This window comes from Epinephelus moara, chromosome 19, assembly GCF_006386435.1.
Source record: "Epinephelus moara isolate mb chromosome 19, YSFRI_EMoa_1.0, whole genome shotgun sequence".
In the NCBI taxonomy this organism is placed as follows: Eukaryota; Metazoa; Chordata; class Actinopteri; order Perciformes; family Serranidae; genus Epinephelus; species Epinephelus moara.
In genome coordinates, this window is record NC_065524.1 from 14,319,632 (window position 1) to 14,337,931 (window position 18,300).

General features: G+C 40.5%; 1 protein-coding gene across 1 annotated transcript in view; it reads right to left on the reverse strand.

Moving 5' to 3' along the window:
* Nucleotides 1-15,308, reverse strand: part of klhdc3 (kelch domain containing 3) — a 32,894-nt gene extending 17,586 nt beyond the window's left edge. The window contains exons 1-8 of the mRNA XM_050070774.1: nucleotides 15,187-15,308; nucleotides 13,236-13,477; nucleotides 11,419-11,595; nucleotides 11,040-11,155; nucleotides 10,884-10,955; nucleotides 9,320-9,533; nucleotides 8,740-8,826; nucleotides 6,203-6,311 (exon numbers count right to left, since the gene is read on the reverse strand). Of these exons, the coding sequence (XP_049926731.1) occupies nucleotides 6,203-6,311; nucleotides 8,740-8,826; nucleotides 9,320-9,533; nucleotides 10,884-10,955; nucleotides 11,040-11,155; nucleotides 11,419-11,595; nucleotides 13,236-13,389 (929 nt within the window). The 5' untranslated portion in view covers nucleotides 13,390-13,477; nucleotides 15,187-15,308. The remainder of the gene's footprint in view (nucleotides 1-6,202; nucleotides 6,312-8,739; nucleotides 8,827-9,319; nucleotides 9,534-10,883; nucleotides 10,956-11,039; nucleotides 11,156-11,418; nucleotides 11,596-13,235; nucleotides 13,478-15,186) is intronic.
* Nucleotides 15,309-18,300: the final 2,992 nt, after the last annotated feature.

Genomic DNA, 18,300 nt, shown 5'->3' on the forward strand with positions numbered 1-18,300 from the left:
GCTAAAGGGCTGAAAAGGCACAAAATCTCAATTCTCTAGATAACTGGGACGTGTTCCATCTTAACATTTACCACAACAAAAAAGTGAGTGTTCAGTCACAGACCGAACACAAAGAGATGACTTGAATCTATCAATATTATGTTCGTCAGAGAGGCATGAACACCTGTCATGAGATAAATATATTATTTACTATAAAGAATATGGAATACACATCGTCATGTCCAAGTAGTTCAAGGGCCAGTGCCAGAATCCCCTTCACAGATTCCAAGCTGTCTGCTCCCAGCATGCCAAGCTGTCATGTCCTTGCTTGCATCCTGCCCCTCATAGGATGCCCTGTTCCCAAGCTTAAAATGCTTCCCAATTTAGCCCAACCTGGGCTTGTCGTAAGCATTTATACAAAGAGTCTGATGAATGCCAACAATGACAACATACACTCAGCAGGAGATCCATAATCTGTGTGGCACTGTCATCATGTGCAACTCAATTTTAGCAGTGTTTGATTCCTCAGAAGGTGAGAAAAAAAGTTAGAAATGTACAGGCTTTAGCTCTTTGCCTGCATGCGTAGGTGAAGGTCAGTGCAGGTGGACTTAGTCATGCACGGGTCGTCCTTCGTGGGGCAGTGAGCAGGTCTCGGTAAATGAATGTAGCAGAGGTGCTGAGGGTATATCAAATTGCACTCCGTGAGAAAGAATGCTCCCTAAGGTCATAAATCAGAGATGGGGCAGAATTTCACGCCTCTCTGCAGCTCAGCAGGCCTGTTTACACTGACGTAAGTGCCAGTAATGCCCAGCCTGTCATTCACACACGCACACTCTGCTCATTTACCCTAAAAGAAGTGCAAGTGTGCACCTAAAAACAAACTCACATAACAGAATATCAGGCGTTAAATCCTGTTTAATGAAACCAGCAGCGCTAAAACAGAGAAATCCAATGTTAGGGTTCATTCAATCTCAATCCAAGCATATTCTAACACCAAACACTTGGAGATAATACAAACCCATAATTTCATGTTGTGCCTACGCCGGTCTCTTTTTATTCATCAGAGTTTATATCACACAGTTGATGTTTGTTTTACAAATGTGTTTAGTGTTAACACACCTCAGTATTATGTCCAATTCGAAGTGTAAACCCTTTGAAAGCAGAGGGCTCTTGGACTTAATAGTTTTAGTGTCCTTCACTAAAGTAATAAATTATCCCTCAACAAATTCCTGCAGGTAAAATAAATATCATAAACTGGGAAAAAGTTTCAACAGAAGGGTTCTGTTTAGGATCAATATGAAAGGACAACTAACCAGGAAAACAAGATTTGGACCATAAATTTGAACACAATTTCCTTTGGCAGACCTACCGAAATGAGAAGCCCCACAAAAACAACACCAGCAAAGTGTCCAGCAAATAATTCATGGTGGCATGTGCAAGCATTTGTCAGTTGCATTGAGACAGACACCAATAACTTTTTAGCCCTGTTAACTGCCCTCGTGTTGTTAGGTCATGCAAAAATAAACACAAGCAATGCCTGGTTTTAAACCCAGTGTTCACACTAAATTAAAGGTATACAATGGGAAAAAATGCTTAGTCAAATCTATATTCATGTAAATCACAGGAAAACTTTCTTGGTAAAGAAGAGAAAGCAAACAAATGAGTGTGATAAAAAGCTGCTTGGACTGTTTGTGTGTCTTAGTATGTGTGTGCACGTGCTTATGGGAGTTCCTGTGTGTAAGAGGCTTAAGTGTGCTCATGTAAACAACAAACGCGCAGTGCTGGTCAGGAGAACCTGTGTGGCCAACTTGCTTAGAGCCTGCAAGGATCATGCTCTAATTTGTACAGTAACAGGAAACAACATCTTGACTTAAAACAACAAAGCAACTGCTGAACAACAAAACCCTCCACTTTATAAATAACACAAACAAACCAAATGTCCTTCTTATAAAGATCCTTGGTGTGCATTCACACATATATATTAACAGCTTAATGCAGAAAATTTCAATTGGTTCCAGTTTACTTAAAAAAAAAATCTGCCCTGAAACGTTTAAACAGGATGTTGGAGATACTGAGTGGAGTTTGATTTCTTCCTCTGCTCAGCCGGCACCCTCCATCATTCCAGTGACCAATGACACTCCCTTTCCAACCCAAGCCCTATCTGCTCACAACAGGAAATCATGACTCCTCTAAACCCATCCTGGACTAATCCCAGCGAGAAACCAAACAATGCATAACAAATCTTCAAAAATAAGCATCTTCTAAAGCCCCTCGTCTCTTATAAACTTCACTGACTTTTGACTGCTAACCTTTGCAAGCAACAGATTTGGTTCCTTTGAATTGTAATTACTGATGTGAAAATGAAAAGTAGTACATGTATTTATATGAACAGTAGTGTTGTACTGTTCCCACTGCTCGAGTATACCGTCCTATAAAGCACTTTGTAACTGTGTTTTGGAAAATGCTATACAAATAAAGTTTATTATTATTCATTATCTCCAACAAAAACAAACTCAGCAGCATCACATACACTGCCTCCATAATCATCTGCCCTCCCATACCCAGTCTATCAGATATGAACGTCAGAGCCATCACACGCCAAACAATAGCAAATGACAATAATCACCCCTCAATCTACATTTCACATTACTTCTGTGTGTTCAGAGATGCAGGACTCCTAAATGGAAGACCTTGCTTTAGTAGGAGTTTTGTTCCTTCTGCAATAGCAGCTCTGAACAATCTGCCTCGCTGACACTGTTGTAAGATGGGATGAATGAATGCATACAGAAATTTTGTGTACAATCTATATCTGCATGTTGCCGTGTGTATATCTGCATGTTGCCGTGTACTGGATGTGAAAACAAATATCTCTCTTGGACAATAAATCTAAATCTAAAATAGAGGAAGTAACTACATGAACAGGTTGTACTACAGGATATGCCAGAATGTTTTATCATTAAATGACAGCCTAATTATAATTATATATATGCTAACAGTTGAAAAATACTTATGTTAATGACTATAACGCTGCTGCGTAATGGGTGAATCAAGATTACACTTGTGTATTGGGGTGTATTGCTCCCCATGACGTGGTGGCAACTGGAGCAGTAGAAGCAGAAGTTGGTCTCTAGGACTTGAAGGCCTGTAGACGTAGTGGGGCTGAGAGGACTCTTATCCACAGCCTCCTGATCCCTACTATCAGGTAATCCCAGTGGGGTTTGCCTGATAACACAGCCTTGCTGATAACAGTAGCCCAGGTCCCGGGCTACACTGGTCCATGCTTATGCCGTTAGCTACCTCATTACTCTACTGGCTACTGGCCTATCACAAGCCCGTCACCGGCCCAGTGGCACCTTACCAGCTACGATCCCCCGGCAATCACTACTGTCTTACAGCCAACAAGGGAATCATCACAGACTGCTGTCTACAGGAGCCAGAGCCTCCATTTGGCATATTGGAAAGGGGGGAGTTTTTCTCAACAAACTGTCTAAAACTTGTCTAGAGAGCCTGTGTTTCTTAAAATTTATGATGACAAACAATGACAAACGTCAAATGTGTAAGCATTTATGTGTTTGCAAAGAAAAGAGTTGGCAACATTTAATCTCTAGCCAGCACCTGAACATCTGAGGCAGTTTCTCTTTCCATATTGCAAACTACTGAGCTATGCGTTTATCTGTCAGAAGAGTTAGCTTTTGTTGACAGAAAGACCATTTCACCTTTTTTATTATATCTTTGCACATCTCTGGAAATAGCTTGTCCCTGAAAACTAGTAGCTTGGTATTTAATATGATGGCTCCAGTGTCTATATCATTTCTCAGGAGCTGGCATTTACTATGCAGAAGTAAGAGTGTGGATCCATGCAAATACAATACAAAGATATTCTCATGGCCAGAGGTGTTGTCAGCAAGTATGTAGTCAAACAAGTTAGGGTTAGCAGAGGTAGTTGCAGATTCCAAAGTTGGAGCTCCAATGCTGATGGAAACATTGTGTCACCTTAAAGGGGAACACCACCTAAATTAAGAATTCCAGTTTGTTATTTTAATGGTCTGGGAAAGTTCAATCAGTATTTGTGAACATGAGCTGCTCTCTCTCAAAGCCAGAAACCAGAGAAGTAAGTCTCAAACTTGTGATATAGGGTATAAAGTCTGAAACTGCTCCATAGATGATGAAGAGGAGACTGATTTTGTGTTTTCAGTTCTGAAACTGAAAATGTACCCATGTACTCAGAACAGTCCCCTGGGTGCTCTCAGTGTCATCAAGAACATCTTTCACCATTCAATGTCTGTGGAGCAGCTCCAGACTTTATATTCTATGACATCACAAGTTTGAGTTTTAGCACTCTAGTTTCTGTATTTGGGAGAGTTGTTCATGTTTACTGATGTTTTTGGACCATCTTAGACCATAGGAATAACATGTATGAAATCTGAAAATGTGCATAGTTCCCCTTTAATTAGCTGTTGGATACACTACTTCCATAGTAATTCATTGCAGCTTTCCAATGAATTACTAATTTGCATGTTGAAATTGTTGTTTTTTTGAGAGGCAAGCCGTGGTCGCTGTTTTTAAACTTCAAGTTTAAAAATAAACTATGCAGGATTTTCCTAGAGAACAATGTGAAGACTCATACAGAAGTAATCCCTCTCAGTCATTACCTATGACCTACTGGAAGTGTGTGGCAGTGTATTTTCCTGCAGAGACTCTGCCCTCTGCCTGTATTTTCTTATTTTCTGTTTTCTGGTGCTTTGTGGACGTGTATCCCCACAGTGCTCTGTCGGGGGTACATAACAAGGTAGCAACAAGATAGCAACCAGGGGCCGGACCATAAGCAGCAGGCATCCAAGAGATACAGTGTTGAATACCGCAAAAATAGTGGGACAAAATGCCAAACAAGAGTGGATCTGGGGTTGGCTTTTATTCTCACTTTCACTCTCAAGTGTGTTTACAAACAGTAACTGACAATCCTGCATAGTATACCTTTAAGAAAGCATTGAAAGTCTGCTCATTGTTCTTTGGTCTGTCGTGCTTTTTTGTGAAATACAGTACTTGTAACCGTTAGTTTCCAGCTCCTTTTTGAAGAAATAGACACAAAGATGTAGATAAATCTTAATTCTAAACCTGCATGCATGCTTTCTTTATGATAAATGTCTTCCTTAAAACATCTGGATGCACCAACAAGCAAAAGTTTCCCATACAGTGCCTGTTTCAACTGTAATACCAAGCGACAATGACTCTGACAAAAATAAATGCCATGCTGTTAATCATGATGGGTTACCTGACTTAAGTTTCACGTTTTTTGCAAGTTGGTTTTCAAATCCTCCTGAAATTAATGGAAACCAATGGTGTCTGGGCCATTTGACAAACACATTCTTCATTCGAAAAACTGAAAATATGTTTCACATAACAAACATTGCAGGCTGTCTTTGCGTCAGAGTATATCCAACCTTTTGACTTTAAGATATTTTGGATACTGCAACTGAGAAGCTGAAAGCAGACAGCCCATAATGAGTGGTGTCAGCCTGCCACATTGAGCATTTAGTTATGCTCTCTTTATAAGAAAACAATGGCTCAGCTGGCACACAGTGGTTTATTATCATGTGTTGTCAGCTTAAGCTTTTATTATGCACTCCTCCGTGTGGAAAAGGGACAACACAAACAACATAAAAACAACTGTACATTTGAACGCTGAACAATTCAACAGGGGGATCTACGATTGCTAATCCACATTTGAATTGCTTGCCCAAACAAATTATTATCTGTATGTGTATGTTAAAACATACTGTAGTATCTGTAGGAGTGTATATGCCTACATGCATGTAACTGTGTCCAGCTATGTATCTGTATTTTCCTCTTTGTTTCCTTCGGGGAGGAGGATTATTCAGTTGACAATGACTTAGCAAGTTATTTTTGCAAAATGTACTCAAAAACAGAGCACATCAAATGAACTACTTCGAAGGTGTGTGTAAATATAAACATATTCTTTTGGTGAAATAAAATATATAAGTAATGATATATTATAAATAACTAATAATGATTTAACTAAGACTTAAAGAGCTAAACTCAAAGACAAATTTACGATTAGATTTGTCACTGGGGAAAGCTAACAAAGAAAATATTTGGAGCATCCTCAATTACAGAGTACAGATAAACCCTCAGATATAAAACTATGTGAGTTTTATAGTGTAGAGAGAAATGACAGTTCAGATAGTAATATGTTGTGCCTCACCTTGTTCCTCCAAAGAGGATGATTCGATCCCCAACCATACAACAGCACTGTCGTCTCCGCGGACATGGGCCTTTCCCCTTCGGTTCTACTTTCTTCCAGGAGAAGGCTTCTGCAATGTGTACACACAAGACACGAATAGAGTTGCGATAACAATATTTAGACAATGATGGGAAAGCAAGACTGACTCTTTCGAGGTGGAAGACTCTCAGTAAAACTTCAGATTACATGCTCACTCTAAACAGTTCAAAAGAGGGATCTTAAGAATACAAAATTTGATCTGTGTGGGCTACATCATAGCAGCTATACAAACTCTCAGCCCCTTAAAGTTACATAAACCTACAGGTGCCTCCCATTGTGCCCGCAGTTCATTCAGCTTCCTGCTATATCTAACCACAAACGGGCCAGTTAGTAGGAATTATGGACGTGAGGACAATGATGAGGACTAACATCATCAAACATGAATACAACTGTGCTGACTGGATTCACAGGAGGCTGAGTTTTTCAGTCATACCCAATTTATGCAATCCCAAGACCATTTAGAGACCCCAGTATGCAGAAATATTTAAATGGCAATGCCACTTTTTCCCTTGCCAAAACTTAGCTTAAGTTTTTTGTGTTATTTAGCCAGCATGACATGGTTGGTACCGATGGATGACTTCACCTGTCTAGTGTCATATGATACCAGTGTCTTTGCTCTAGCTTTAAAAACTGTTTAGTTTAGCTGGTCTGCCTAACTTCTCATCTTTGCTGAGTTCAGCTGTGCCTGTCCTACCTGGTGCTTCTTCACACCTTTCTAAGCCAAAAATTTGGCTATTGCCTCTCTGCTCCTTTCATTTTCTGCTTCTCTCTTTTTCTCCCCTTTTCTTTTTTGAGCCCCTGATTTTTGGAGAGGCATTTTGACATAGCTAGTCAGGCTGCATTTCACTTTAATATAGCAGCACACGGGTGCTCTTCACATCTGACCCCCACTGTTATTGTGAAAATAGTGCTGTTGAAACTCGACCAAGCCATTTTTACAGTAACTGCAGGGGGTGGGGCATCAATTGGCAAGTTTGAATGTATTTTAATGATAATGATAAATGTATTTATAATGTAAATTTATATATCTTGTATTGTCAGGGATATAAGTGAGTAAATTGCTGTACTTGATTCCTTTTAAGGGTCAGCCATTGACCTTTGCATGGGCCATTCTGGGCCTTGGCTGGTGTCATCCGTATCCTTTTACCCCCCCAGATGGCAGGCCTGACCACAAACACAAAACCCAGGGATAAGGGAATGAAAAGGAGGGACTAATGCACGAAAATCAAACCTAACCTTCATTTGAACAGAAAACTGTACATTTCAGAAATAGAAACACATCCTCTCTTCTGCTCTGCTGAGGTGCAATATGAGTGACGGTGTTGAAGCTCTGTCACTTGTTCCATATAAGGATAAAATGTGTAGTCTCACACTCTCAGAGCCAACAGCATCATTGCATCTCTATAGCAACAGGCCATTCAGACTTTGTTGAATAATTGGGACTATTATTGAGGTGCTGCCATCTAGTGGAGTAGCAAAACACAGGTTTAAGAGTAAGAGATAAAAGACTTCACTGTCATCCGTCTATATACAATTCAGTACAGTAGTTACAGAAACAAAATTGGGTGAATGGATATCATCACATAATTCAGTACAAGACTCTCCAGCTGGACAAAAAAAGTTCATGCATAGTACTTTATCCATAAATATAGTTCGATAAGCTAAAACTGGAGAGGTTAAAGATCAGTAGTGCTAGCAGCACTGTCATGATACACATTTCATATATGCCCACTGTTGCGGCTGTAGCTTCAGCTGATGCACTATGGCAATAGATTTTCCTAGCAATGACTGTCATAAAAACAGGCAGGAGGAGGGAGAAAACAGCTTAATGCATTGGATTTCAAGCTGCTGTCAGGCCCCATACTCAAAACTTTCACTCTTCCGTAACACAAAGGTAAATCATCATACAAAGGCAGTCGAGGTTGTGTTATCTAAACAGCATATATTGACGATGAATATACCCCAGGTGTGCTGAGTGTGACAACAGCTATGACAGCTATGCGTTCGGAACAAAAGCAAAAGGGTTTCTTCCCCAAAACACTTAAACTGACTTGAGAATCAATCTGGCAACATTTGTACGAGCCATTAAAGACTCCAGAGACGGAATTATTGTACGTTTTTCATTTTCTGGGAGGAAGACAGAGTATCTGTGTTTCATTCTCAGCATAGTGGAGAGGAGCAGCCAGCCACCATCACTAGACTCACAATAATGCAATGGAGGAGGATTGTCTACATGACTCTCGACAGAAGGTGGAGGAGGAAAGTGGGTCAACACAAGTAAGCACTGCCGGTGCTGCATTTGTTCTATAGGGGTAAACAGCCATCGATGCAGGTAGATCATAAACAAAATTACTATCCATTAAGCAAAGAAACGCGACCAGGGATAACACAACCAGCAGCAGTGCTATACACCAACATAACACGCTCTCACAATCTGAAATAAACAAATGGTGAATCACCTGGATTGAATTTCCAGAGGTCGTTGAAGTGCCGGTCCAGTCTGGCATTGTATCCTCCAAATATATACAGTTCCCCGTTGTAGGAAACTAAACACAGAAAGGAAAACAAAAAAATGAGCCAATTTTTATGGTCTATCATGCAGGTCAATGACATTTGCAGCAGGGTAAATAGAACCTTGTGAACCAGTTAACTTCGCTGTATTTGTTTAATCAACCTGAGCAAAAAATGCAGTCTTGTACTAAATAAATGAAAATGAACAACATTGTTTATACTCTCTCTACACAAACGATAAAAAACAAATCATGCTTGAGAATGAAACAGAGAAAGGTCACATGGGGAAAAGACTGCCATTTGTGCACAAATGAATCATCATAGTATGAAAATTGGGAAATTACTCCTCATTCCTTCCTCTTAAAAACATTTTTTCAGACTATTCAAAAAAGACATTGTGCATTAAATCTTTGAGGAGACAGAATAAGAGTAACTAAGGATACTGGTCTTCTAAAACACAATGTAAGCAAAGCGATGATCACAAATCTGTTCAGCATATTGATTTATGTGTGTGTGTTTGTGTCTTACAGGCTGAATGACTCCTGCGTCCGTCTGGCGATGGCTGTGTTGAAGGGGTGCTCAGCCAGCAGTTGGTCTCTGTGTCGAACACTTTGATCTTGTTGCAGTAGATCTCGTTGTTGGAGTGGAAGGGACCGAAGCGGTCCGCCCGCCCTCCAAACACAAACATCTTTGTCCCGATGATGGTGGCCGAGTGGAAGTCCCTCCAGCGTGCCGGAGTGCCCTGCAGAGAGAAGACCAACAGATGATGCTGTGATTGTTATACTTTTACCTTCCATAAAATTTCAGAGCAGATACACAACAGAAAACAGGAAGTAGCTAAAATACTACCTGCATTCTTGCATAACCTGAGCTAAACCTCATAAACAATGTCTCCAAACTTTCACAGCTCATCATAACCCTGGGTATAAATCTTCATCTTCACACTGGCAAAGATCAGGCTTCATGAGCAGCAACTTAAGGTAAACAGCGCCATCTACTGGACCAAGTCACCAACTACAACTCCACACTAAAACCAAACCATTTTTTTAGGAACTACCAGCCTTTCAAAAATAAGGTATAGCAATAGGGGCATTGTATAAAATCTAATGGGAACCATCTCAGAATAATAATGCAGCTGGCACCTTTAGTTAGTAGAGAACTATGAATATAAAACAAATATACAACATTGAAATGTGATCTGTTTCTATTGAATGAAACTGCCTAACAAAGGCAAGCCTCCCTATGCATTTAGCCATGATAAAGCCTTTCATATGCCTTACTTTCCAGAATGCGATGCCATTGTTTTCCATGAATGCTATGCAGGCAAGCAGGCTCTTTGACTTGTTTATAAATAGAGCAGTGGGAAAAGAATAAAATCTTGTAAAACAGATGATACAAATAATGTCCAAAAAATAACCACTGTTATTCAAACGACTGTGCTGGACGTAACATACAGAAAAAAGGTTCTGAGTAAAAAACACAGCAGGTAGTTTTGTTTTCCAAAAGGAATGCAACACTGAGAGCATGCAGAAAAAAAGTATTATTCAGTCACGTGTACAACTAAATCTGCAAGCACCAAGCTGTAATCTCCTTGATGACAAAATGTTATCAGTTAGGTAGAAAACACTGAATCTGGTGAAGTAAGTTTTCCTCAACCAGTCTCTAGTTCACCCTGGGGACTGGGGTCTATGTCTAAAATATACTTTACAAGAGTTTATCACATGAGCATGTTGACTGCATACAAACACAAATGGCATTTCCCAAAAGGGGAGTGTATATAATCCTCTGCAAGGCTTTTTGTACTTGGCCATCTACCAGGGAGCTGCATTACATTTCAGTGCCTTTGTATCCAGCCAATCTGACCAGTGAGTGCTTGTGTAGCAGTACTGCCAGCCGCAGTAATAACCAATGCTTTGTTGATATCCAACAGTGCTTTGAATGTAACTGAGCATGTTGCCAGTTCATTCTATCTTTGTGTTTCCTTGTGTCTATCTTTATTTGGACTTGAATATTCATTGCAAGACATTCTCTGTACAGGAAGCACTTAAAAATATAATTTCTGAAGAATAAAGAACTGCTGGTTTTAACTCACCCTGGCATTAATTAATGACCACACCATGGTGGTGGTGTCCAGCTTGTGAATGTCATTTGAGAAGCAGTCAGCCTAAAAAATAACAAAGGAGATTAATTCAATCGTGTTTTAATATTCAGAGAGCAAGTCCCACAATGTAGAGGGATGAAGACTTACCAGCTGCTCATATCCTCCAAATATATACATTGCTTTCCCGAGGACACAGGACGAGTGCCCATCCCTCGCCCCTGGAACAGTCCCCGAAATCTTGGGTGTGAACCATCTGTGGGTGTCTATGAAGCAGGAACGACCAGTTTATATTAACCCTAAGCACTCTTGTGAGGGACTTAAGCTCTCATTTTACAGTGCTGACATAATACTTCATCGTGTAATGGAAAACTATCACACATATTAGCAGGTGTTACAGCTCCCTAATGTAAAAACAGTTTTCTCTCTCTTTTGCTATCATGACCTCAACATCAAACAGGTGCATCTCAAAGGCAATCCAGCCTCAAACAGTCACTTAACAGTGCGAGTTAGATGCAGGTCTACTTACTGACATCAAAGGCATAAAGCACATTGCAGGCCCCCTCTGTGTCATTACGCCCACCCCAGAGGTAGATAATATCATCCAGCAGCACAGCTGTGTGGCCATAGCGCATATATGGCACTTCACGGGCACGTTCATGTCCTCCCGTCCTCACTGGAGGCAACTTCATCCAGCGCAAAGACACTGAAGTACAAAACAGTTAAGAGAGGTACATTCACTCAAAACACAGTTGAAAAGAACACATTTATTACATTCTGTTTTATGTTTGCGGATGTTTAATGGACTACAACCTTATAAATGCAGGAACATTTTGTCAAAAGAAATTTAAAGAAAATAAACTGACAATATTAACTCAAGACAAACCTCAATGCCAAAATAAATATAAATGATGATAGCTTCTTGTTGAAACGCAGTTGTTTTTCCCACAATAAATAAGAATAATATTTATCTGTGAGTGCCAGTGTTCGGTTTGTTTTGATCCCTGTGATAACCAAAACACCTGGTTCAGTCAGTGTTCAAGATTGGGAGCTGTGCATGCTGCTATTTCTCACTATAAATTACATATAACTACAAAAACATACTGCAGGTAACCTAATCTGTAAACAGTCATGGTTAAGACAAGTTTGTAAAAGAATAGAAAATTAAGGGCTGCAATAAAATTTTGGAAATAAATATGCAATAGATTTAAATGTCAGTTGTAATATTTCACTCTTGCAGCTGTGTTACCTTTAACCTTTTGTGCAGTGTGTCAAAATGTGATTGCAGTGTGTAACATCTGGATGAAATCCAAACTGCTGCTTTGCCAGTTCCCTTTTTACTTATTCTGAGGGGCTCACTACAGATGGTGAAAAGTGAAATGTCGGAAAAAATAGACAAGTAAAGAAAAAGGAAGGAAATCAAAGGACTTTAGAAGACAGCAGGCTCTGCTGTAAAATATACATCAAAGAGAAGGAGCACAAAGCAAGTGACAGGATAAAATACTGAAACAATAGCTAAGGTGGTCCCGTTTCCATTTCAATCAGCCGAAGGCATCTTTATCAAGGTTTAGTGCTACAGATCTTTTCATGGTACAGCAATGGCAGGTAGGCTCAAGCTACTTTAGGAAGTTGTAAAACCCTAAAGCAGGTGGCTGACCACACAGTGGGGGAAAAATGTATAAACTGGGTTACTAGAAAGAAAATTAAGCAGTTTTATAAAAGCTGGAGCAGTGAATTTAAAGAAAACACCTGTGTTTGTGAGATAGCAACGGAAAAACAACAAACAATGAACAATTCTAAAACCACAGTGGAAAGATTGGGTTTTAATCGCCAGCTGTAATGGGTAACCGTTAAAGCGGTGAAGGTTCAACAAACTCTGAAATACTCTCTTATCCTTTCAACATACTTTTAAAAACAAATATTTTCCTGCTTCATTTCAGATAAAAACTGGGGCATGAAAGTAGAATGCCTTTTCACCTACATAGAAACAGAGACCAACAGCAGATGCGTACAAATTTAGACCATTTTACATTAACATGTGTACTGGGTTCAAGTGTGGTGCTGATATTAAATTCCAGCACTTTATATCTACAAGTCAGAGTGCTCTCGACACCTGCAAATTATATCATTTTTGATTTACTGATGTTTTTTAGGTTATAAAATTGCAACAGGATGAACAACTGAGTTCCCACAATAGTTACATTCACTGTCAAGAAAAACTGCTGAAAACTAGAGATCACTTTCAAAATTTATACAACTAAATTCTATAATTTTCCACAAAATCTACAACCAATGGGATCCCTCAATATGTATGCATATGTATGTGCATATATATTCACTACCTACCTGTGTTGAAAACATGCACATCAATCTGACGGAGTGTCTCATAGTCCTCCCCGGAGCAGTAGCCTCCAAAGGAGTACACCTTGTGTCCCACCGCCACAGCAGCATGGTTGACTCTCCGCGGCCCTCCTTCTAGGTGCACTGACCAGCGCAACATTCCACGCGCAAGCACCTCCGTGACTGCGAGTCCTTACACCATCACTTTGCCACCCGCTTGGATCCCATCAAGCCAGTGCCATTGAAACCTGTGACCAAAACAAGAGAAGTGGCACTGCTTAGGAGAGCAGTGGGGCAAACTAGGAGGGGCAGTTGCAGAGAACACAAAGGGGCACTGTTTGTCCTCTTGGGCTAAGAGTTGCTCAGCTCTGCTGTTGCTGACAGGCTGACAAGCCCCTGTATTATCTAAGCTGGGAGGGTATTTTAAGAAGTGATTAGACCTACACCTACCACTCCTCTTTCTTTCGGTTCACTCTCATCCCTGTGACCTCCCACTACTCTACAAACATTTTAAAAATAGAATCATATAAATATATGTGCACCCCTTTTGGGCAATACCATACCAATAAAAAAATGACTATGAAAATTGTTACAAACAGCTTAAGTCGTCTTTTAACACCAGTGAGGCCCTGTTAGATTACTGAGGTGTTATAAAGTGAGTGTGTTTTTAATGTTATGGAGAGACAGCAACAGTTAAACTGTCATTTGACAAACTGGGCAGTTGGGTTTGCATGACTGGATAATAAAATATGTTTGATGTAAACTGAGGACACCAATGGGTGCATCTGTAAAAAGGTCTGCAGCTCAACAGTACTCCCAAAGACAGTTTCCAACTCATCAAGGGCAAAATAAGTCTAAATTACCAGGGAAGTATTCAATCACTATCCATGTGTCTTGCAGAAAGCATGTGAACCTGTCTCTTGCTAGACCCTGTGTGCCCCTGCTTAATCTGTCCCAGTGACTCACTAACTCACTGACCTCCAACCTTTGTTTGCACTTATAAATAAACCCCCCCAAGACCATTCAACACAACATGAGGAGCAACACAGGCCAGATCTAGGCAACAGGCAAATGTGAGTTGTAACTTTATTGGAGTAATCGTTTTGTCTCCTACTAATTGTTTTGGAGCACGTTGGACAAGCTGCCATGTGAACTCAAGACCCCACATGGAGTCAAGTGACTTCTCAAAATGCAAGCACAGTCACAACCTGACTGCCTCATCTCTGCTACAGTAAACCGGTTTCTTGCAGTTGTTCCTGCATACATTAAATATCAATTAATGCTGTTCTCATCAGTCTTTATCATGTAGATTTTGGGAAGAGGGGCATGTTTATGAGGGCTAAACCTGGAAGAAAGCTGTTTCCACACCCTCCTAACCCACTGAACAGGATAGTGTGGATTTCATAGCATTAGCCACTGACAACTTGACCACACTGGCTTGTAGAAAACGGATCTAGATATACATACAGGAAAATCGATGTACACTGTTACTACTGCACAGGTCTGAGTTGGCCATGTGTATTGTAAACACACAGATAGTTGATTAATAAAGCTAATCTAGAAGCGGTGACATTGACGGTTACTACAGTCCAGTCAACGCCTCACACACTAGCTAGCCGATGTTAGCTGTGAGACAGGAATAACACAAACCCGTGAGCGATAGCGACTGGCCGCCAGGGTCGCTTGTTTCACAACATCAACTTTAACAACAACTGTGTCATGAAAACAGTGTGCCTACAACCAGCTCGTTGATAAACGCATGTCCAGGAGGAGAGGCTGTTGCTAGCTAGGCTGAAGCTAATATGTAGTAGCTACCTAATTTAGCTGGCTAGCTAACGTGAACTGATAAAAACGGCCGGTAAGAGTTAACACAGCGGCGTTTATTTCCAACCTTGGCAAAGTTACGAAGTGGTTAGCTAGCAGACAACAATATAACAGAGGAATATAATGTCAGTACCTTCGGGTCGAGTCGGTTGTGGTAACTGGTGTTTAGACCATAGAGAAGCAGTGCTTTCCACTGGGAGCTCCTACCGACTCCCTCGTGACGTGTTGGGAGGAGAAGCGCGTCCGCTAGCACCCCCTGTCGGCTGCTCTCATCCTGGAGAAAACTTCACTCAGCACCTTGTAAGGGAATTTGTGATTATTTTTTTTTAAACTACCATTTACAAGAAATACAGGTTAGTCTTCATGTCTGCATATTTTTAATTGAAGGGAAAACATTGCTCAGGGAAATGTTAACCGACCTGTTTTCAATCTGCATGGCCTAAACCTGTTAGGGACTGTTATGTACTCCACAGAGGAGGGAAGTGGCGGGGGGTGACTTTATTTTTTGGTTTTTGACTATCATTCACTAAAAATACAGATTGGTCTATATGTTTCCAGATTTTTCATTGAAGGAAAAACGCTGCTCAAAGAAATATTAACCGACATGTTTTCAAGCTGCATAGCCAGATTAGACCTGTTAGGGACTGCTCTGTACTTGTGGAGGAGGGGGGTGGCAGGGGTGGCACTTTTTTTAGTATGTTGAGCCTCCCTGAATCTACAAATATTTTCTTTGAGCCTCCTTGGTGACTGGCAGAAAATACATGACCCTCTCCCCTACTATAAATTAGCTATTAGATTTTTAAAACTTATCTTCTGATGTTTCAAAATTAAAAGTTAAATTTGAAGATGAAATCCTGGAATTGAAAAAACCTCTGTTTTTCATTCTTGTCATGCATGGTGGTTAGTTAGTGCAAACAGTTTGTTTTGGGCCACATTTTTATGAAGAATAAAGTGATTTTGATGAAATATTGCTATTTTAAGATCAGTTTTTATTTATTTATTTATTTATTGTCAGAAGCGTTTATCGCACATTGTGGGTCCAGCACATTCTCACTCTGATCTCGTCACATATTGACGTTCGCTCAGTGACTTTCTACATCGTCCACATACAATGTGCAAGGTACCCCGGGTGCGGTGGTTGTTGACATTCTGGGACGCTGTATCAAGTTCTGCCTGTTACATGCATTGTCTTCTTTCAAAATACACTTCCGTTTTCATAGGAAATTTAACGTTTGCATACAGTCTCTTTCAAAATAAACGCACTACCTTTGTACAACACCGCAAATTGTCATTTTTTTCTCTTCAACAACAAACGCACAAGGTTGGGTTCAGGCAACAAAAACATGTGGTTAGGTTTGGACAAAGGAACAGGGTTTGGCTTTGGAATCTTCCGGGACTCGCACGGCTCTCTCGGGTGAAGGTCAGTGTTTGTTGGACCCGCCGCTGATTTCAACGACTTCAGGGTGAGACTGGGCTCAGTGGGTCTGGAATTCATGTTTTCTTTAAAAATCTGCAGTGAAATAAATACAAAATATAACCATTTAAAGTTGTATGCCCCTCCCCTAAGACAAAATAAAAAACATAAAACCCTCCTCAGTGCTCAAAAAATTATCTGATACACCTTCCCCTTCTTGCAACCCCCTGTCCTTATAAATAACAAGGTTAACTAGGTTTTGTTGGCAACTGACCCACCCCCTACCCTGTGTGTATCATAGGGTTACAGCAATGTACTGTGAAACTGTATACTGTGGTATGAAAATTGATGGTTATCATTACATGTGCATTTGCTTATCAGCAGTATTGAAAAAAGATGCAACTGGACAGAGAATATATAAATCTGTAAATAATAAAGTAAGAGATGACTGAATTCCATTGAGCTGCTTTGGTTTCTGGGTCTGGTGTTGTACAGACTGGTTTACTGTCACAGTGACATGGACTTACTGGGACACTCAAACAGGATGGAGTCGTTGTTGATATTAGTTATGCCTGTGCTTTCTTGCTCTTCATACCACAGATATTTGTCTGCTGAGAAAATGGCCTCAACAAAAGCCAGCTTACACAAAGTGAACTTGAGACATTTGGGTGGCCTTGGGAGTCTGTGGTCCCGGGGGGAGTACCCACTTTTCAGTAAGATACAAATATGGAGTTTAACACAGTGATTTCCAACTGGAGGGTCTTGTGAAATACATGGTTCTTTTTGCTCCCCAGACCTCCCCTTAGAGAAAAATAATATTTGGGTAAACTGCTTATCACTCACATCCACATTATGGCCCCAATCTGTCGTCACGAGTCAAAGAGGTTGGGAACCACTGTTTAAAGAGACTAAGTTAGTGAAGAAAGAGCGAGCTGATGAAACCTCCACCCACTTTGTTTATGTGTGACAATTCCTGACACACACACTATAACATAACCGCAGCAGTAGATGGCGCTGTCTCACACGTTTTGAATTGCTCATGAGTTCAGCAGCCTGTCAAGGAACCAAACACAGCCTCCTGACAGAGTGTTTTTAAGAATATAATCCCTACCCTACTATTATTGGTAAGATAACGTGACCAGATGATCCAGTTGGTCTGGTTGAGGTGCACTTGGGTAATGCGCTTAATAACCTGATGACTGTGTTGGCTGCTCGCCTGCAACTCGTGAGGACTTTCGAAGCATGGTCAACTACAAAGCAGCATCCCTGGAGATCTCAGTGTTTTAGTGCCAAGTTGCTCTTCAGCATGGTGAGCATACTGACACAGACTGAAACCCAGCTCATCTGGTCCAAGGCCAGTGTATTTAACCACTAAATAAGCCTAACCATCTCAATTTCTGCGGTCAAATTAGGATTGTTTTAAGTATGACTTTATGTTTAATATAAAGACACGTCCTCCATCTTGTTAGCACTACTTTCAGCTCAATGCTGTCAATAAATAAGAATGTGCTCTTGAGCAGCTTGCCTCAGTTGGAAACAAAATAGCATCATCTGAGTTAATCCTGAAGTAACTGTGGTCCAGGTGATGGGGCCAAGGATGAATGTGAACTCTGGTGTAGTTTATGAGGCCTATCCCATATAGTGAATTTTACTGGAGCCCCTTAAACAGTCCGTTTCACACGTCTAGACTGTAAATGTGACACATTATGCAACTTGATTTTGCTACTTAATTTTTAAAAGCATTGGATTACAAAGGAATGGGTTTAGTGCGATCGACCTGGTTCCAAATGGTCAGGCTGAAGTGAAAGTAGAGCCTTGTAAAAGGATTATGGC